This window comes from Leopardus geoffroyi, chromosome C3 (genome assembly GCF_018350155.1).
Source record: "Leopardus geoffroyi isolate Oge1 chromosome C3, O.geoffroyi_Oge1_pat1.0, whole genome shotgun sequence".
Lineage (NCBI taxonomy): Eukaryota > Metazoa > Chordata > Mammalia > Carnivora > Felidae > Leopardus > Leopardus geoffroyi.
Genome location: NC_059338.1, coordinates 88,732,740 through 88,755,312, shown reverse-complemented (window position 1 = coordinate 88,755,312; position 22,573 = coordinate 88,732,740). Strand labels below are relative to the sequence as shown.

Here is a 22,573-nt window from a genome sequence, read left to right as displayed (position 1 = left end):
AGAGAGAGAGAGAGAGAGAGAGAGAGAGAGAGAGAGAGAGACTGTTCTGGTGGGTTTAACTGTGTCGGAAGGGAAAGCTCCCAGAAATCTCCTGGGAAGGGGTTTGCAGTGGCAGGATCAAAGAGCTTTAAAGAAGTTCGATTTCTGTTAGGTGCTTCATCAGCACATAAATGAAACGTGGAACACTACAGAGGAGCCGAGCATGGCCCGGAGCAAGGAGGACACGCAAGGTGAAGCATTCCATTTTAAAAAGAGGAGAAAGGAAAAAAAGAGGTCCAACTTCTGGATGCTATTTGGTGACAGAATGCCAGCTAGAAAGCCATCACTTACGACAGTCAGCATGTATGTTCATCGACCTAATAGTTTGTATTTATTAGTATATCAAGAGTGTAACTTTAGTCCCTCTGAAAATCCGTAGAGTGGGAACAGGCTTTCTAGTTGTCTCCCCACCAATTAATAATAAGTATGTGATTTCATAAATGTTGGCTATTTAGCTCTAGGCTAGAAACGGTGGGGGACAAACACCAGTTGACGCAGAGCTTGACCTCACCTGGGGACAAACTACAGGCCATGATTTACACACAGGAAACAATTAGAGAACAAATCAAAACATCTCACTGTCCACACTGAATGTCTCAACTATAATTTGTTTAAACCACATCATCACTAGTCATAGGATTTCTCACTAGGAGTTATGGAAATGAAGCAAAGTTTTCACTAAAATGAGTGGGAAAGTGTCAAGGCAAAAAGACACATTTGGGAGGAAACAGCCACCTCAGTCTTAACCACAGAATCCAACTCAAGTGCTTAAGATCATCGTCCTTCCCCAGTGCAGTCAAGAAGGAACACCCTCCCCTTTCCTTCCTATCTAAACCAGGGTTGATGGGATGCCTCGGTGGCTCAGTTGGTTAAGAATCCTACTTCCTACTCGCACTCAGGTCACAATCTCACGACTGACTTGTGAGTTCGAGCCCTGTGTCAGGCTTGGTGCTGACAGCTGGGAGCCTGGAGCCTGTTTCAGATTCTGTGTCTCCCTCTCTTTCTGCCCTTCCTCTGCTCTCTCTGTCTCTTTCTCTCTCTCAAAAATAAATAAAACATTTTTAAAAATTAAAAAAATAAAAAAATAAACCAGAGGTTGACAATCTGAGGTCTTCAAGCCAAGTCTAGCCTGCCACCTGTTTTGTTAGGGCCTGTGGGCTAAAAATGGCTTTTACCTTTTAAAATAATTGAAAAAATTAAAAAAATAATAATATTTTGTGGCACATGGAAGTTATATGAAATTCAAATCCCAGTGTCCATAAATAAAGTTGTATTGGAACTCAAGCATATTCATTTTCATGTCATCTATGGCTGTTTTCACACTAAAACAGCAAAGTTGAATAGTTGTAATAGAGACCATATGGCCTGCAAAACCTAATATTTACTATCAGACCTTTTACAAGCAGAGTTTGCCAACCGTGGGACTAAAATAATTGGTTGCAGGGGGAGGGTTCTCTTTCATAAATTTTTTTTAAGTTGAGATTAAATACGTTCTAAGCCCAATTTTAATTCTAGTGGATTAAAAAAAAAATCCTGGGGCGCCTGGATGGCTCAGTCGGTTAAGTGTCCGACTTCGGCTCAGGTCATGATCTCACGGCTCGTGAGTTCGAGCCCTGCCTCGGGCTCTGTGCTGACAGCTCAGAGCCTGGAGCCCGTTTCAGATTCTGTGTCTCCCTCTCTCTCTGCCCCTCCCCTCTACATGCTCTGTCTCTCTCTGTCTCAAAAATAAACGTTTAAAAAAATTTTTTAAAAATCCCAATGCCTCCATCGTCATGTGTTATAAAGAACAGTAACTGCATAAAAAGTGTGAAACATTAATAAAGTAGTTTTTTTTTTCCTTTTGTCAAGTTGTGCCTATTATAAGGATAAATGCCCTCAGAATCAAGAAGCGTCAATTAAGTCTTGGGTCCTGTTTCTCACTACTTCTGTGACCTTTAACAAGCCACTTACCATCATCATGGTACTGGAGTGAGACACTGCATATCAAAGTACCTTGTAAATTTACAAAGGACTGTAGAGAAGTGTATTATTAGTTTAAGGTAATAAGCTTTACACTTTTATACTCCCTAAGTAAACCCATAACCTCAGGGATTATGACAATCCTTAACACAAAGAGATGGCTCAGTAAAGAATCTCTAAAATGACCATGGGAACTGATTACATATCAAGGATGTCTTATCCCAATGAACAAATTCAAATGTGTCTGCAACTATCTATAATCCAGTTACAAACAATTAGTGTATAGTTTATTACGTAAGTTATTAGACTATAAATTCATTCCAATTTATCTCACTGATCTTAATCTACCTCACTATAATTTAAACAAAAATCTCCTTTAGAAATAGTGTTACCGGGCACCTGGGTGGCCCAGTCGGTTCAGCGTCTGACTCCTGATTTTGGCTCAAGTCATGATCTCACTTTTGGTAGGTCTGAGCCCTACATCGGGCTCCATGCTGACAGTACGGAGCCTGCTTGGGATTCTCTCTTTTTTCTCTCTGCCCCTCCCTTGCTCATGCTCTCTCTCAAAAATAATAGATAGAACTTAAAAAAAAATAAATAGAACTGAAAGAAAGAAATTAAGAAAGAAAGAAAGAAAGAAAGAAAGAAAGAAAGAAAGAAAGAAAGAAAGAAAGAAAGAAAGGGGCGCCTGGGTGGCGCAGTCGGTTAAGCGTCCGACTTCAGCCAGGTCACGATCTCGCGGTCCGTGAGTTCGAGCCCCGCGTCAGGCTCTGGGCTGATGGCTCAGAGCCTGGAGCCTGTTTCCGATTCTGTGTCTCCCTCTCTCTCTGCCCCTCCCCCATTCATGCTCTGTCTCTCTCTGTCCCAAAAATAAATAAACGTTGAAAAAAAAAATTTAAGAAAGAAAGAATGAAAGAAACATTGTGACCTATTCTACCAAATGCTGTTCAAATTCTAAGACTCAAGTCTAAAATGTCAAGTCTCCATGTTTCACTTTTTTGAATGTGTTTCCTTTCAGACTGCCTGGTGGATCTCCCCACCCCCAACTCGAGCCCCATACCACTTCAAAGGGCACTGAGAGCTACACAGATTAAGAGGAAATCTTAATTACTCTGGCTGCCTTCAACGAGGAAACAGGTTGAAAATAAATCAGGACCCCTTCTGTTGCTACTGCTTTTATCCTTTGCCTGCTTGCAAGGCTTGACCCTTCATCTTAACCTTGACCCAGTGAGACTATTTTTTTCTATAGTGTGTGGAATTTACTCTTGGTCATGACCCTGCTACCAGCTTTCCTGACACAGCTTTACCACAAAGTAAATGGAAAGTCTCCCTCACTCTCCTTTCCCTGGGGACATTTATCTAGTGAAAAGGAGTAGGCCAGAACAACAACAACAAAATTTACCAATAGTTATTTACTAGCAAACGCAAGATGATGCCAGTTTCCTTGATAATACCAGAGTAAACACACTATTGAAAGAAGAGAAAGCACCATGCAAATATTGGAACCAAACAGATCTCAATCCACCATTCACCAAGTTTATATGAACTTGGACTAGCTTGTTGACTGTAGTGTCCTTACCTCACTTTCCTAAGCCTCCACCTCTCAGGTGAAAAATATGGATAACCACATCCACCTAAAGTTTGTTATATTGGTAATTTAGTTCGATCACGTATGTAAAGCACTTAATATTGGCTAACTCATAGTAAATGCTCAATAGAAGGAAGACATAAAGTGACGAACCAAAACCAGAAGTGACAAACCAAACACAGAGACACCCACTAAGGACACTAATCCAATGAGAGAAGGGGTCCTTCGTACAATCACTGTAAATAAGTGATGACTCACCGGGAGAGCAGGGAACCAATCCCTACCTAGTCCAATACCCAATAAACTTAAGTTCAGCAAACTCAATTCTGAGCAGGCAATGTAAAAGTCCTTACACTGGGTTGTTTACTAGAGAAAATTAAAAAATTAGAGAGCAGTTTGCAGCCGATTATGATTCCTTTGTAGCCTTGAATGTACCTTTGGGGAAAGTACATTCTATTGTGGGAAAATTCATCCTATAGCAAAGAGTAGACCCTGGACCCATTAAAACTTAAAAAAATGTTTGTTGCATCTTGACTTCATATCTCATTGACATTGAACCTAATGCATGTGATACTATTTAAAATGGGAACATATTCTTTGGTTTCGGAAGTACATAAATGTAGAAGACAGAATTTTATTTTTCAAATCTCAACTTGAAAACTGAATTATCTGCTGAAAAGGAGTACATAATTTGGGTGGAACCACATACATGCAGGAGATAGGGGAGACCAAAACATTAGGATGGAAAATAACCTTCACAAAAATAGGATATTGCACACAATTTAAAATTTCTCATATAACCAACAAGGTCACTCAAAAGGTTATGATGGATGGTAATTAATTTTATCATAACCAACTTCTAGGACTTTATCAATATTGCATGATACTTTCAATTTTTAAAAATCTTGATTTTCTATTTACTTGGATTTTGGGTAAATGGAATTTACAAGTAAGTCTATAGCTAAATTTACCAGCCTCAGATTCAGTGGCAAATACAAAATCATAAAATTTAAGAATTTTAGAGTTAAAAACACACTTTGAAATTTAGCAGTAAAACCATTCCAGAAAAAAAAATACCCTCAATGAAAAAATAATCATTCTTTTTGTGAGAAGGAGGCAGGATAAGGAAGATTACCCTCTTCTACACCAATTGAGTTTATGACAAAGGATCTCAAATCCATCCAGTGGAAAGCCTCTGTATCATAGACATCTAAGCAATTTGGCCCTTCTCTGTTGCTCTTTTTTAAAAGAATTAGGAAGATATATATCTTCCTTGGGAGAATGAATTACCCAAGTTGTTGTAAAATACTTACTGACTTTGGTCAACCTAGAATCTATTCAAAACATTCAGGTTAAAAAAGGAGTCATTTGGTCATTCTCTTTTTAGGAAGGCTTAAACATGAGTGAAAGTCATAGAAGGTGTAAAACAAAGGTGACAAGACAGCTGGGAACGCGGGAAACCAAATGTTGTCACCTCTAAGGCTGAAGCCAAGAGACACCCTTATTCCAAATGGCTGGAATTCTCATTCTAAAGAAGGGAATCAGGAAGTCCCATAATGGTAGCATTTAACTCAGGGCTTACATTCAAGAGCCCAAATTGGGGGGAAAGGGCATACTAAAAGTCAAAGTGAGGGACCTCTGGCTGGTTCAGTGGGTGGAGTGTGTGACTCTTGATCTCAGGGTTGTGAGTTCGAGCCCCATGTTGCCTGTAGAGATTACTTGAAAATAAAATCTTAAAAAAGTAAACCAAATGAAAGTGAAAAATATGATAGTAACTGTTAAAAATGTCAGAGAAATTAAAGCTGTACTGAAAAACAAACAAAAAAAAAAACAAAAAAACAAAAACAAAAAAAAACTGTACTGAGTTAGAGTTCCGAGCTGGGAATGATCTCGGAGATCATCTGTTCTACCAGCTGAGGCCCATAGCAAGGAAACAACAGATTCAAGTCTGGAATTCAGATGCCCCATTCCTATTTCACTGTGCCCCAATCTTATCCTCTAAAATGAATGATATAAAAAGACATAGAACATTCTCAACATTGGCCCTCAGAATAGTTCAGGCTTCCCATACAATACAGGAACCAAGCAAATACTACATACATACTTGTCAATTCTCATGATTCAGGGTAGTTATGTTCTACAAAGTTTCCATGAACACTGATGTAGAGAACACCAGAAAAAAAAAAAAAATGGCTTCTAGCAGAAATATAAGGTTAGGTTCCTCTGAGGCTCTGGTCACATCTTTGTCTACTGATCAATACCTAATAAATACCTAATAAATCAATACCTAATAAATCAATACCTAATAAATAACTGTGTTATTTGTGTTCCCATTTAACTACATCTTACTATATGTATTTGAATCATTAACAGTGAACTTAGGGCCAAAGGTACTGTACCTGATGCCTGAACAAAGCCCACCTAAGAAATACATTTTCTCCATAAGGCAATCATAGCTTTGTGCTCAGGAACACTAGACAGCAAGCACTTCAGCACTACACTTGGGGGGGCATTTTAAACAGCTACGTCACCAACAAAAAGCACAACAATGTGAAAAACATGATACTAAATACATTATGAAGAAGTTACTTGTTTACAGTATAAAAGCTGAAAAAGGCAGAGCACAGTCTTCTTTGACCTCAGTTGAGAACATGAACATCAGGTGAATCAAATTTCTTGCTGTTCTGCACGTCTCAAAATGATCACAAAAGCACAGCCAAGTACTGATTTGGGGGTTACAACTACATTTTAATGAGTTGGGTAATTTACAAATACAGACTCCATGAATAACAAGGGTCAACTCTACTATTTTGAATAATTTAGTCTTCCTTTTCTCCTGCTAAAAGGGTCATGGAGGGGCGCCTGGGTGGCTCAGTCTGTTAAGCGTTCGACTCCTGATTTCCACTCATGATTCTGAGATAGCGCCCCACATTGGGCTCTGTACGACAGCGCGAAGCCTGCTTGGGTTTCCCCCTTCCCCGCATGCATGTGCTCTCACTCTCACTCTCTCTCTCTCTCTGTCTCTCTCCCTCTCTCAAATAAATAAATAAACTTAAAAAAAAGATGAAGTGAAGAGAACTAGCCAGTGCAAAGATTCAGCCGCATCTGAGAAAAACAATCATCCGCGCCATCTCTGCCCAGCTAAGCAGTGTCTTCAGCCAGGGTAGCAAGGATGTGAGCAGATGGTCCTACTTCTGCCCCAGCCCCCATTCTCTCTTGTGTATGAGCACCTAAACTTTACTTCCTTCCTTCTGTAGCCAATCTGCTCTCCACATTCAGTCACTTGTAATGCTTAGTAGCCAACATCCTTGAACCTCTCTCCTTGGTCTTTCTGTGGCTTCTGCTTTGCAACTCTCAGACCCTGGGTCAGTCAGAATGGATGGTGAGAACGTACTGGTTTGACTGTTATAATGTTTCCACTTTTATAGCACACACATGGTTAAAAATTGGGGATTTTGATGAGGAATGGCAGGATGGAGTCCCCTGATTTCAGAATGCCAAATGGTTTTCTACTCTTGTGTCAGTCCCCTTGAACATTTGGAATGGATGGAGAATTCTAGCAGGATTTAGGACCCAGTTAACAGCTGGTGCTCAGGTTAGTCTATTTGGAGGCCTCAGCCTGATGGAAGGAAAGTTCTCAAGCCTGATTAGGGTTCTAGCAAGGAGCCCAGGCTAACGTTCCATAGCTTGTATTATTTTGTCCTGGTCAGGCACAATGTCAAGTTGTCAAGGATACAAACAAAGTTCAACACAAGAATGATGGAAGAAGCGGCTTTGGGAGGAACAGGCTTAAAAAAAAAAAAAAAGAAAAGAAAAAAGAAAACCCACACAATGACATCTTGATTAGAAACGACAAATGTAGCAATTGTTTTAACTAGAATTAAAGGCGAAATATCAAAACATGTTTCTTCATTTTAGGCTTCAGTCTTCAAACCCTCTGTAAATTCCCCAGCCATCCCATCACTTCCTTTAAAAGGATCATTTCATCCTCTATCTGGGCCTGAAGTTACACTATGAAAATACATAAAAATGTCCTGAGTTAACTAAAAGTACCTCGATTGTGAACATTCTAGAAATTAGGAGAAACTTGGGAGTGAAACTCTATCAACTCCCTAGAAGAGATTAATATGCAGACTGGTATCAACTGAGGGGGAAAAAATGCCTCAAAACTCCTCAGATAGTAACCAGAATTAACCCCGTGGTAATCTCAAACCCTTTGTGAGACCGGCTTATTCTCTCCATGAAACTGAGGCTTGGAAAGGTGGTCCTGCTCCAGGCGGGTCATCCAGCTGACTCTGAAGCTGGTGCCCATTCTCCCCCAATCACACAGAGCATGCCATCCCACTGGGCGTGACCTTGTGACAATCAGGGACCCTAAAGTATATGATGGGTCTTCTGAAAAGTCGGATTTCACTGATTGGAGATTGGGAGAGTGTCCCAATGGATTCTCTTAAACTGCAGACATTTCTCCCTTCTCCGTATCATCATGGCCAAAATTTAACTGAAGTATCTGCAAGAAAATTGCAGTTAGAAAACTCACAGGGACCCTACTAACATTCTAAAGAAAGCTTCAGTGAGAATGAGGAGGGGAGAAATCCTGGAGCAAGCGAGCAGTCAGGGAATTAATGACAGACACAGCCTGTCTCATTTTCATGCAAGCAAACACCATCACAAATGCTTTCAAAGGTCAAGTGCAGTGAGTGAGGTAATGCTGTTTGGGGAGTGAAATAAACATTACTTCGATTTTGCTCTGGGAAGGGTTTTTGTGTGTGTTTGTTTTTCTCCCTTTTTCATTTTCCTTCTCCTTCTGTCTCCCAGCTTTGAATGCCTTACCCTTTTAAATCAAAATTGTTCTCACCACCCCCATTTTGCCCAGTCTCCGTGAAAAACGTTTTATAGCCATCCCTTGAGCCTGCAGATTTTCTCAAGACCCTTCTGCTCGGCAGACACTATTTTCGTACAAGGTCTGGAGATTTTAAGACTGTGGAAAATGACGTTGGATTTGACTTGGCAGAACCAAGGGGGCAGAGAAGGTAAGGGAGGGGGAGAGAAGGAAGGAAGGAAGGGTCTCCTGTTCAAAATAATCTCAATTTCCAACCAATAACACCGCGTAAGTTCAGCATTTTCGTAGATAGTCTTTAACAGTTTCACAAGATTTTTTTTCCCTCGCTTTCAAAATGTGCTTTCAACAGTCACGCGGTTTTCAAACGAACTGAAAGGAGTACTGTGTTCAGAGGGACAAGGATGGGCTATAGCATATGCCTGGAGAGACACAAAAGCTGCTTTATTTAAATGTATGTTTGCCCTGGCAGGAATTCGGAAACCTACCTGTACATAATCCACACTTCGTCCCAGCGCTCTGAAGGCCGTGTACATGACTTCTCTTTTTCCACCCCATTTTTGCATGATGCAAATACTCTTGTTGGACAAGACCAACTGGGTGACATGCTTCGAGCTTTCCTTATGTGACTCATCCGTCTCACCAGGACCTTTCTCATGGAAGTTGTTCTTCCAGATATAAGTGGCTGATTTGTCCCTGCCCATGACTTCACTAAAGATGTCCATCATGTAAAGGTCATCTTCTGAGTTCCCATCTATGACCATGACAACTTTAATCCCGGGGTAGGTTAGCCTTTTCACAGATTGCAAACACTTTCGCAAGTAGTCTGGATCTTCTTGATACGCGGCGATGCAAAGAGCAACGGTTTTGTTCAATTTGATGGGCGTTTCTAAGGATTTTTTCATTTTTCGGTGCTCCAAAAAGGCAAACAGACTTTGGATGATGAGGTGTGATGCTAAAAAGGCACCATACAGTCCAAAAGAGAAATAGTAATTATCTGTTTGGATAAACTGGTAGCCAACAATGTAAGCAGCTGTGATTCCAAGGAGGAGGGAGACTCCAAAAAGTGTGGTTCCAATTATTCTCAGGATACAGAGAAACCTCTCACAATGCATCTGTAATATAATCAAATGATACTCTTGGTTAACCACTCTTGTCCCATACTTGTCATACACATGGTTTCACGGGGAGTGTTGGACTAGAAGCACTCAGGAGCTCCAACCTCACTTTCTCACTTAACTAGCTAAGTGACTTTCTGCACCTCAATTTGCTCATTTGCACAACAGGGATACGGATGTCCTTCTGGTGGACCTCAGAGTGCTGTTTCAAGGATCAAATGAGATGACGGTGGCAAGGCTCTACTGAAAAGCACAATGTGTTAGGGGAGCCTGGGCGGCTCAGTCGGTTAAGTGTCCAATTTCGGCTCAGGCCACGATCTCACGGTTCGTGAGCTCAAGCCCCACATCTGGCTCTCTGCTGTCAGCGCAGAGCCTGCTTTGGATCCTCTGTCTCCCTCTCTCTGCGCCCCTCCCCGAATTGCTCGGGCAGACACACGCACACTCTCTCAAAAATAAACCTTTAAAAAATAATAATAAAATAAGTTAAGGAAGAAAGAGCATCGCGCTTCATTTCAACAGGTAAACTTCCCATCCTTTTAAAGCCGTAATACGAAAAAACTTAAAAAGAAGAGAGTAAACAAAAAATAAAAAGATGCTCCTAAGCTGAAAAACAAAAAGCTGTGATACATTAGACCTGAAACACATTTCAGCTCTTAGTAACAGCCAATTTTGTACTCCTCCCTATGGTCTGTGTATCTTCTGAATAAGGTTTTGAACAACCAGAGTAGAGAAGAACTATATAGTGTTCTGTATTTCCTAAAGTATCTCCAAGGCTGAACATAGAAGAGGTACCCGGTAGACTTTTGTTAGTTTGTTTTTCTTTTGGGCCCAACTTTTCCTGGACCCAACTCCAGCGTGTCAGGGAAAGGAGGTTCCTCACCCAACAAACAGTTCTCCAGACAACAGTGGGTGTCCCACAATTTAACTCAATTCTGACACCATCCCTAATAGCATCAGACTCCACAGATTAAGGGTTCAGTCCCACAAGACTGCCACTCACCTCCCCAACTTCAGACACCAGTCCCAAGCCCAGGTTGTTACCTATACTTCTAACCAACTGGCTCTAAATCAGAGGTTCCCAAGACCTGCCCACGTTGGGTTTGATTAGTTTGCTAGAGTGGCTCACAGAACTCAGGAAACCTGCTTACCCGCTTGATTACTGGTTTATTATAAAAGGACATTACTCAGAAGCAGCCAGCTGAAAGGGGGGTATGGAAAGGGCACAAACTTCCATGTCTCTCCAAGAGCACCACTCTCCCCAAATCTCCGTGTGTTTTAAAATTTGGAGTTGACTTCACCCTAAGACAACCCGAGGTAATGCAGAACAGCCTGGAGACCAGGATTCTAGCTTGTGGACGTTATTTTCTTTTGTTGGATGGAGATAATAATATTTGTCAGGGACCCTTCACAGAGCTGCGGCGAGGAGCCAAATCGAAGTGTTTCTGAGAGGGTTTTAAAAAGCCAAAGCACAATCCAGTTTAAAGTATCGACATTACACTATATGCTAACTCACTTGGATTTAAATAAAATAAAAAATAGACAAAGTATCAGCTAACAAGGAAGCTAAAACAACCAAACACAGATGTGCTTCCCTTCCAGCACTTCTACAGGACATCACAGTATGTAACCTGGGAGGCTGATAAAGGGAACCCCAACACGAATGGAAAGTTCACGGTGCCGGGGAACAGTTCCAGTGGGAGGCAAGAGAGCACAGCATCCCTTGTTAATTAAAACAGCTGACAGGATGCTGAAAACTCCCACCGGGCACCTTAACGAATGCCTAAAGGTGCTGGGAGCACCAGACTTGGAACTCGTCGTTTCCAAGACGTGAGTCATTCTCACAAGAGTGAAAAATTTCAAGGGGACTGCAACGCTCAGCCAGGGAGAAGCTGAAGTGTGTGCTTCGCTTGGGTTTAAAATCACCATAGCCAGCAAAAGTACCGCCTGCCATTCTTTTCCATTATTCACATTTTCCTTGCTTTTATCAGCACACGTGGACAAAGAGAGTGTTTGCGTAGCATCTGCTGGCCACAGCTGGAGGGGGAACACCCTCTTACATCATAGGAGTCTACAGAATGTCCCTTTGAAGCCTGGGAAAAGTTGCTAGTACACTGCAGCAGCCTGGTTAAAACTGAACCTTTCTGTTTCTGAGATGTATCGTATTATTGCCCGGTAAGACACATGCAGCGTATGTCAGTACAGGCCAAAGGGCAAAAGGCACATTTTCAGAGCCAACTTTACGGAGGGAATACATTGATCTCAAGGAGTGACACACAGTGTGTGTTTCTTTATCATTTCCCCCGGGCAATTGCATAGATATGGGCACCATATGTGTGAGACTTTCTGAGACAATCCTCAATTCAGATACTCTGCTTCATAAGCAAACTCTCCTCAGACATATGGCTTCATTGTTCAATTGGAAAATACGGTAGTTCCGTCCTGGAGCATAAGAGTTTACTGCTAAAGAGAGAGACGACTTAGAAATCTACCTTCCGTAAGTATGTAAAACATAGAAGTTGGATTTTATTTTAATTATTTTTTTGCCCACATCAAACTTGAATTGATTTTTAAGCTGCTATTTGATTGGATACCAATTATTCACCAGTACAAGTCTTCACAGAATTCTAAGCCAAACCAAGCGTAAAGAATAGATTGATGCACCCTAATGTAAGTTCCACAAAGTCAACAGATTTTTCTAAATCTACTTTTGCTAATGTGCCCCAAGGACCTAAAACCCTGCCTGGCTTACAGGTGGTATTCAGTAAATATTTGCTGAATGAATTCATGTAACTTTATGCATCAACATCGTCATTGACCTCGTTGTTATATCTGCTAACGTTTATTCACCATTCATTAGGTTCCAGGCAGTGGGCTAAGTATTGTCTGTCTTATTGAATGGCATGATCCCATTTAATCCTAACTACTTTAGGTGATAAATGTATTCTTAATCTCATGTTACAAAGCATACACATAGGATGAGGAAACCAAGACTCTAAGTATTTAAGTAACAGTCTCAAAACCAGAAGTAGGATCCGCATGGTAGCATAGAGCCAGATTACAGTACTCTCAGTAAATATTCGCTGAATAGATTTGATTTGTCATGACAAAACAGGCAGCTTCCTTTTGTTTCCGGCTAATAAAACATGTTGTGCAAGGACAAGTTAGAAAACTCTTTTTCCCGTTATTATGGAAAATGGGGAATTGACACTCAGGTAGATACAAGATTAGCCAACACGCAGAGATTTCTGGATTCTTAGACTTTTCTGCGTGGATGCAGCTAAAAGGGACAGAGAATGGGGTTATCCCAGAGAAAGCTGGTGGTTCCATCTATGCAACAGCATGTTATTACTGCCTACAGCCAAAATCCTGCTTTACCTTAAGAAAGGCACTGCTACATTCATTGTTCCACCTGCAGAGCAGATAGAAGCCTTGCTGTGAGCTCACATACCCCAAGTAGGACTCTATAGGTCAATGGATATCGGAGCCTTTCTTCCTCCTATTCTTTCTATTAACCAGAAGGCAAGGTGGGATGAGCTGGAATGACAGCCGCTCCCATGGCACTAAGGGGTGCAGGGGTGAGAACTGAGTTCCCAAAGCTTCATAAAGTGGTCCTTCTGTTTTAGATTTGGGGAAAAAGAGGAAGTGAATTCAAATTAGTCATCAGCATCAGCATTAGTCAGAGGTCTCAGCTTACCATTCTCTTCTAAAATGTCTCCTCCACCCTACCTTCTCTTCACTCCCTGTCACTCTCCCCAGACCACACTTGATTTTCTAACTAGCCCTATGTACGTTCTATGGCTACAGGGACTTGATTATCTCAATCAACTGTGTGTTCTTGTACCAAAGACAGAGGCTGGCACATAGTAGGCATACAATAAATATATTTTGAATAAATGAGTAAGTCCTTTTGCACTTGGGTGGGTCCCTCTCCTTTCTTTACTGCAGTGGCAATGAATACATGTTGAACCCTTAATACCCCTCATCCTAAACGTTTTTTTTTTCTTTTAATTATTTTATTTTTTTAAGTTTTTTTATTTTGAGAGAGAGAGGGAGCACAGAGAGGAGAGTAGAGGGGAGAGGCAGAGAAAGGAGAGAGAGAGAATCCCAAGCAGGATCTGCACTCTCAGCACAGAGCCTGATGTGGGGCTCAAACCCACGAAACTGCAAGATCATGACCTGAGACGAAACCAAGAGTGAGATGCTTAACAGACTGCGCCACCCAGGCGCCCCGTTTTCTTTCTTTTTATTTTTTTTTATTTTTTTTTAATTTTTTTTTCAACGTTTATTTATTTTTGGGACAGAGAGAGACAGAGCATGAACGGGGGAGGGGCAGAGAGAGAGGGAGACACAGAATCGGAAACAGGCTCCAGGCTCTGAGCCATCAGCCCAGAGCCCGACGCGGGGCTCGAACTCCCGGACCGCGAGATCGTGACCTGGCTGAAGTCGGACGCTTAACCGACTGCGCCACCCAGGCGCCCCGTTTTCTTTCTTTTTAAAAGACAAGTTCCATAATCTCTTGCCCAGCTACCTAAACGTAATGGTTTGTAAGAAGTACCAGACCAGCTGTAGAAGACCTTTGGATAATAAAGTTAGAAAAGGCAAATGGCCCTCCAAAAGCATTTCCAGAAACTGTCAGTTACAATTTGAGGAACCTTATGAATTCAGGGGTCAAGTGTGGGTCATGGTGGATAATGAGATCATCTTTTATCTACTTGAAATCTGGAACTCTTACAATATTTATGGTGCATTGATCCATACACTGTTTTGCGTTCGGCTCTAATAATGTGTGTGTGTGTGTGTGTGTGTGTGTGTGTGTGTGTGTGTGTATGTCCTGGTCCCTCTGGAACCAGACTGAATTGGGATAGATTCCTGGCTTTTCCTTTTAATGGCATGGCAACATTGGGAAAGCCACATAATACTTGCCATCTTTAGTTTCTTCATCTATAAAATGGAAATAATCCCACTGACTTCACACAACAGATTCTTAATTTAAAAGACAGAACTCATTTAAGTACCTAAAAAGAATTATCAACAGCTAGAGCTCAGTGATGTTAGATCTCTGCCACTTGTTGCCTGCTCACTAACTACCTAATCAGCCTGACTCACTCCCCTGCCCTCTAATCCACTGCTAGTTAACTGTGGCATAGGGAAAAGACTAGCAGGACTGGGAAGAAATGGGTTCAAGCCCAAGTTTGGCCTCATATTAGCTACGTGACTTCAGGCAAATCACCTGAGGGTTCCTGTGAATGAGCCATGTGTCCTTAGACAATCGATATCTCTGAACTTCAAATTTTAGGGACAGGATGGAAACTTTATTTTCATATTGTAGCCACCTATAGCTGAGTGTCTATAAGAAGGATGAATGTAGGTTGCAATGTGGGCATGTTCTTCATCATGGTCATCTGAAGGAGGAGTACAAAGAGTACATTTTTGGTATCTACTCCTGAGCCTCAGTTCCTCATCTGCAAAATGGGAGTGCAACTTTTTTGCAGGCTTACTGTAAGTAGGTAAGGACTATATATATTTATTGCAGCTTCAATGGGATACCAATGGTTTTGATGTAAAGGAAGAGTAACTTAAGGGATAAAGTACACTTGTCTCTCTTCCTCATTATATTCTCAAATCCACTGAAGACCAAGTTGGTGTCTTTTTAACTTGTAGCCAATATTTACACATACCAAGGCTCAAAGGCCAAAAGGAGATACATAAAGAATATTTGTTTAGAGAATGCATTGCTCAAAATCACATCTCATAAAGAGCAGGACTGGTTCTGGAACACAGGTTTTCTTTACCCCTAAACTCATTGTATGGAGGATGGGGGGGGCTAAGCCTCAAATCATATGTAGATCAGGATTAAGAATATTAACTTAGGCAGGTGACACTGGCATGGAGCACGGAAACCCACGTCTTTATACTACAAGACATTCTTTGCTTGTAGACATTTGCCTGCTAACAGTGGATTAGGAAACCATGGTGGTGAGCAAAGGTTACAAAGTCGTGGTTCCCAAATTTTGATGTACGTCCAAATTAATTTGGGGGATCTGTAAAAATTACTGATATGCGGCTCCTACAACATCCAGAGTTAATTGGTAGGGGGTGCTAACAGGGCATCAGTAATTTTCAAATCTCCATAAGTGATTCTAATTGCAACGACGTTTGGCAATCACTGGGTTAAAGTCTAAGAAAACCCCAGTGATTTATTTGGATCGATACGCACTCCTCCATGTATATTGCCTCTGCTACTGTCCTCAACTAGAAATCCGAGGTAAAAGTACCAAACGGAGCCTCTCAATAGTCTTCACGTTAGAGAACATTACCCTCTGGGACATATTAGAGCACATGACCCTCATCTTGTCCCCTTCTGACCTCCTCTCCCTCTCTGGCTTTGAAGTTGGCCTTTGTCTCTCCAGTCCCACTGCATCGATTCTGGCAGAGACCCTGGAGCCACGCTCGCAAGGTTAGGCAATAAGCCTTTCAAAGGCCTTGTCACCCCAGCTGTGTCTGCACCCACAGCTGTAGGTTTCGGATTTCTTCTTCATTTGTACCATCAGCAATGATCCATGACCCCCAGGATGCCAATTCGCCCAACTGCCCTATTGGTTCCTGAGTTTCACCGCCATAAACTTCATCCTAGAGTTCAGTGTGGCAAAGGGGAGAAAGTTTGCAAAAACAAAAAAAAAAACAAAAACAAAAAACAAAACAAAACTTGGCATGGAATCTTAGTTCTCGAAGTTCCTCCATTGGCTCTCGGGCACACTATCTTTTAGGTCAACACCCCATGTAACCAAATGTGCCACAAGTGCCAAGGCTCTTCACAAAATCCTTCCTGATCTCTCGCAGATGTGATTTCTCCTCAGTTTAAGCCCTCAGAAAACTTGACTAGTCCAGCCACAGCATAGTCCAGTTCAAGGGCATTATATTCAAGATTTAATGGATTCAATTTCATCCACACTCCTCACTAAACACTGTGACTTTGAGTTGTTCAACCTTTCTGAAGCAAGATTCCTTTAATTACAAAATTTTCTTGATGCGGGTTTGGCCCATATACATTAGATATAATGTATATAAAATAGGGGCGCCTGGGTGACTCAGTGGGTTAAGCGTGGGACTTTGGCTCAGGTCATGATCTCACGGTTCATGAGTTCGAGTCCCATGTGAGGCTCTGTGTGGATAGCTCAGAGCCTGGAACCTGCTTCAAATTCTGTGTCTCCCTCTCTCTCTGCCCTCCCCCACTCACACTCTGTCTCTCAAAAATAAACATTAAAAAAATAAAGTATCTAACTCAGTGCCTGATACATTTTAGACATGTAATAAACAGTAGCCATTATGTCACTTTTTATGGGTCCTCTTCTGTCTTGCCTTACACTGTGGTTATTTATAGACTTCTTTGAGTATATTTTTTGTATGACAAATTCCATTAAAATGTGAACTGCATCTTGTTTTTGTTTTTTAGTTTGCAGTAAAATGATGCATTTTAGAGGCATTCTTTTGTAAATATTTTATTATTTAAGTTAAAGAAATATTTAAGAGTGTGACCTCATTATATTTGTTTTGACTTCTATACCAACAACATTTTTCTAGATTGTGAGGGGCGCCTGGCTGGCTCAGTCAGTAGAGCATGCTGCTCTTGATCTCGGGGTCAGGAGTCCAAGCCCTACTTTGGGTGCAAATTCAAAAGACAGATTGTGGACAAGGCAGTATATATACAAACTCTATAAATCTTTATGTATTGGTGACATTCGAGATATACTTGAATAATTTAAGGTATATGCCGTGGGGCGATACTTATTCTAGGCAGATTGCCACTGGAGAGAAAAGGATTAAAACCAAGTAGAGGTGGAGGTGATTTTTCTACAGGGAGCTCTCTCCCCCAATCACCTGTCGTACTAGCTGCCACTGGCTCTGTCCTTGCAGGCTCCTAGTGGAACACAGCCTGAGTGAAGTTGGATTTAAAAACAAAAACAAGCAAAAAACAAAACAAAACAAAACAAAAAACAACCAAAAAACAAAACTGAACCCAGAAAGAGACAGTGGAGTTTATGATCTGTTCTCCAATTACATTAACTCATCACTCCCATATTATGTAACAGTCAGGATGCTGATAATGTAACAAACTACTTGCTCTTAGATTGAAAAAAGTAACTGTGTGACTAAGCCACAGGGATAAAAGGTACAGCGTAGGGAACAGAATCCCTGGTATTGCAATATGTGTGTACGATACCAGGGGCAGGGGGAGCTACATTGGTGGTGAGCACAGCATGAAGAGCAGACTTGTTGAGTCACTATGTTATACACCTGAAACCAATGTAACACTGTGTGTGAACTATACTTCCATTTTTAAAACTATGACAATGTAATATAGCTTTGCCAAAGGAGACCTACACATCACTCCCCAAGGGCTTTCCCCACAGTTCCAATAATAGATACTAAATGAATCAGTCTGTGCTTAAAATCTCAAAAAAAAAAAATTGTTTTAAAAGAAAGCTGGTAAGGAAACCATGTGTAAAACAAGAGTTTATGAAATTCAAAACTGTGAGGCTATTCTATAAACCTACCAAAAGTTATTGGTTCCAATCTGACTTACTTTCTAGTAAATTTCTTATTCGTTTGCTGCTCAATTCCTGTGTTCCAGGAAGGTTAACCTACTACATCTTTGCTTTGTGGAGAGTGACATGCAAATTTGATGCTAATCGTCTATTTAAGAACTTCATTTTTATAAGCTGCATAACTTTCTCTGGTAAAGAGTCAGTTCCAGGTACAACACAAGCAACTGAGGTAATATACTTTTGTCAATGTATCTACAAGCCAGTTTTCTATTCCCCTCAGGAAATACATAAATTAAAAAATGTGAATAGGAGTAATGATATTCTAATGACAATGCTATCATCCAGAAATATTTACCTAGAATTCTGAATACTTGTTCCAAAATTGCAAACTCACACATGACATAATATAGACACTAACATAAGCACGTTAAAGAGTTAACCTTTTATTGAAAACGTAAAAGGGCCAAGCAGTGGGAAAAACCTGAGATGTGGCATGATGGATATTAAAAATGTAGCACCTCAGTGGTTCCTGTAATCGTATCTAGCAACTAGAAAAACGCAGCAAAAATATAATTAATGAGTCAATTTGCACACATTGGTATGAAAAGAAAAAGTTTAGAATTTAAGTATTCTTTTCAATCCTATTCTGTAAAATTTAAAACAGTATCTACAAATAATTTGATGGACGCAAATATTTGTCCTAGCCAATTCTATATAAATGCACATTTTAATTTTAAACCTTTCGTCACTGCATATGTGTTTGAATAAGTGTTGACATTTTAAAAAGTGGTTAAAAAAAAACCTTCCTAAACAATTATAATCTTGTTTAACACTTCCAAAAGTACATTATCATACTTCCTCACTGCAGTGAAAAATCTGTGAGGGGGATAAAAAGGGGGCTTGAAATCTACAAAGGGCAGCGAAGTCTTTCCCCCTCTTGGCAGTCACCTCAGTTTCTCAGCAAAGCCCAACTACCAATACCCTTCACTTTACTCTCAGTACTGAGCTGAGAGTCTATATATACTCAGGCCTCCAGTTCGGGAAAGCCCTTCGCGGCCAATCAGGGCTCCCCGACCTATTGCGTCACACCTCCCCCCCAGGGTGTGACGTCAAAGGCAATCCCAGGCCAGCCACGTGGGTTGGAGCGCAGCGTTTCTGGGCAGCAGCTCGGGAGACGCCCGGCTGCAACGGTCCCCAAGCGTGGGGAACCGGGCAGGGAGGGGCCGGCAGGGCTCCTACACGCACCTTCTGGGCGCGCGGCTGCAGCGGCTCGCACGCCCTGGAGGCGCGCAGGGTCGCCGAGTCCAAGTACTCCGCGCGCGCGTTCGGGGGATGGAAAAAGAGGCGCTGGCACCTAAGCCGGTGTAATAGGACCCGGGTCTTGTAAACCCTCCTCCCCAGGCACCGCCTCTCCGCTCCCAGCCCCTCTTTCCAGCCTTAATTATCCTTTCAGCGCCGTTTCCCCTCGGCTGCGTTTCCCTGGCCGGAGGGGAAGTGCTCTCTCGCCTCCCCGTCCGGCCCGCGCACAGACCCTCCTTTCAGACCCGCCCTCCAGTTCACGGGGACCCGTTTCGGAGCCCTAGCTCAAGCTGGGCGGGAACCAGCGTGACCAATTCCGCCCAAGGTGTTGATTATCCATCCCAACCCTGCCTCTGGCTCGCCTCCCACTTCGCCCCAGCTCCCGCGCGCCCCCGTCCCCCCTCCCCAGGCCGGGCGCTGGGGACGGCACCCCCAAGCCCCCCACCCGCGCGGCCCCGCGCTGCAGCTGCGAAGAGAAGCGCCAGCGTGCTCGGTGCCACGTCGGAGTTGGCTCCCGGGACGTTGCAGCTGCCTGCGCTGCAGCGCGCGGTCCCCACGCACGCCCTGCCCCCGGGCGGCGGCGAGCAGAGGTTCGCGCGCCCTCCTCCCGCTCGGATCGGCGGCTGCCACCGCTTGTGTCCGGGACCCCTGGCCCAAGTAAGGCTTCCGGAGCCGGGCTGAGCCTGGGCAGACCGAGCCTGACACTGCCTTGGGGTCCAGGGAGTGCAAAGGACGGGAAGCCCGGGAAAGTGGGAGTGGCCGAGCGAGGCCGGTAGCTGCGAGGAGGTGGCGAAGGACCCTCCTTCTCGGAGGGTCTCGGCTCCCAGGAGCTGGGAGCCCAAATCACTTTAACCCTTTGCATTCCAAGTAAGAAGCGGGTTTCCCACTTACAAGTAAAAGGCACTGAGCTGGCTGTTCCAGGGTTTTCCTCCCGACGTAGAGTGTGGGGGGAAAAGAACGGAAGGGAAGGGATGGGAAGGGAAGGGGCAAAGGGGGGGGGGGGTGGCTGTGCGGAATGCATTTTCCTTGCACAGTGGAAATTCTGGTTTCCTAGCCCGGGAGCCCCTCTGCGGCTCCGGAAGATGAGGAGTGGAAAAGTACATCTCGGGACGTGCAGTCTTTCCCAGGCAGAGAGGTTACCTGTGTTCCCAGAAAGGCAGCGGATTTCTTCCGAGCGCCGCAGGGATGGGGAAAGCCAGGGTTATATTGCCAAGCCTGACAGTGATCTGAAATATCCCCTGATTTTCAGTCTGTTGGAAATTATCAGACCTCAAACTTCTCTGTCGAAAACTAGCTTTACAATATTTTAACACTTATGTGGGTAATTTCTTCCCTCTCCCTGGCCTATTCGGGGGCCCTCCTGGTTCACCATATCGCGCCAGTGTAACGTACCTTGTTCAGCTCTTGGTCATAAAGTTGTCCTCAGACTGTCTGTGTGGTCCCGGAGGGTCGGTGGCGGGCAGTTTCCAAAATTGAGGTAATAAGAGATCAGATGAATTTGAGACGACCGGCCAAAAAAAATAAAAAATTTAAAAACAACATTTAAAAAGGATGGGGGGGTAGTCTGAAATGTTTGGTTCACCCCCACTTTAAAAGGAAATTTCACCACTATTCTTTTTAATATTTCCGTTGCACTTCAGTCTAATTCTTAAAAGAAAAATTTGTGCTTTAAAAATAAATTAACTTTATTTTTATTTTATTATTATCATTATTATTATTATTATTATTATTTTGCTCCAGTTCCCCCTCCCCTGATAACGGAAAGTCTCTTTTCTTTTTCGTATCAAGAAAAGCCCGGTGAAGTCTCAGCAGAACCCAGGAAGCGCAGAATCGGGAGAAAGTCTTTGGCTGGGGCTGGTTCAAGTCCCTGGTTCAATGGGCTGCTGGAAGCCAGGACTGGGTAATTCTTTCCAGACGTCTTGACTTCTCCTTCCTCGCTGTTGTTGCCTTTCTGCCTCCTCCAACTTAAGGGGGTCTTAACAAGAGAGCTGGTGGGTGTTTTAATAGGGCGGAGGAGGGAGTGGGGGTTGAGGGGAGTGGAGAAGGGAGGTGCGGACTGGGGAACCCGGGGGGAGGGAACTGGGAGCGCGGGCGGGCGGGCGGGAGGCGGGGAGGGGGAGAGGAAGAAAGAGAAATTGGCCATTCAAAGCCCTCTCTGAGCTAGAGGCCGGTTCTAAACTCCAATGAATTCAATTAACTTGATTGCTAACGTGTGCAGAGAAATGCACTGCGCACAGGCTGGCCACCACCTGATTCCCTCCTTCCCTCCAGCGACGGAGCTGGGAGGCCGCGCTTTGCAGAAATCCCTCAGCTCCGGTCTGAGTTACAAGGATTCCCTCTTCGCGATAAACTCCCCAAACGGTTTAACTAATTTGCTGTGAGGCCAAATGGTGCCCTTAGGCTACTAAGTAACAGCCCTGGGGAGAGATAGCTGGGAGGGGTGTGTGTGTGTGTGTGTGTGTGTGTGTGTGTGCACCTGGAACCTCCGAACGCCGGCAGCGACTCCAAATAAAATCGGCTACAGGTCTACCGCGTGTTAACCCTTTCTTCCCAGTAGCTCAAAAGTTTCTGAGCAGGCGTCAAGTGTCAAAGTCCTCCCTACACAGAAGTTTCGGTCTTGGGTGGCGGGAAAAGTATAAACATAGTTATATTTTTTTCCTTCACTTGGCCTCCTCACGTAAAAACACGCAAGCAGCGAGCATTATAAATAAAACAAAATAAAAATCGTGCTCCGAAGAACTGGAAAGTAGCGCGCTTAGAAAAAGCCATTTCCAAGGGAATGGCTTAAATGGCTTCTGCTTCTTTCGAGCTTTCTAAGAAGATAACGAGTCAAAATACTTATATTTGAGACGCTCTTTTCTCCATCTTTTCCCCAACGCCCTAAAGCTGGAAAGAGTCTTCCCGGTTACTCTTTTCCCCTTTCTTTATTTCTCTTTGGTCCTCGCCAAAGCGTCTCCTGATGACTTAAAATGGACACTAGGTGGCACTGTTTAGGAAAAAATGAGAGCGGGTTTACAAATTCACTAATTTGGCCATTGAAGGTTCCGCTGTAATTATTGCAGGGTAAAAAGAGATTTCTTTCCTTTCCTTTGCTTCCCACCCCCCCGCCTTCCAAGGATCCTCTGAGGTGTGAACTGCTTTGGAACTCAGGCCTTGAAAAGTGGGGTCTTGCTCCTTATCACGT

General features: G+C 43.0%; 1 protein-coding gene across 1 annotated transcript in view; it reads right to left on the bottom strand.

Annotated features, from left to right (window-relative positions):
• HAS2 (hyaluronan synthase 2) overlaps positions 1-21,455 on the bottom strand; it is a 30,166-nt gene extending 8,711 nt beyond the window's left edge. The window contains exons 1-2 of the mRNA XM_045453792.1: positions 20,782-21,455; positions 8,915-9,541 (exon numbers count right to left, since the gene is read on the bottom strand). Coding sequence (XP_045309748.1) covers positions 8,915-9,541 — 627 coding nt within the window. The 5' untranslated portion in view covers positions 20,782-21,455. The remainder of the gene's footprint in view (positions 1-8,914; positions 9,542-20,781) is intronic.
• Positions 21,456-22,573: the final 1,118 nt, after the last annotated feature.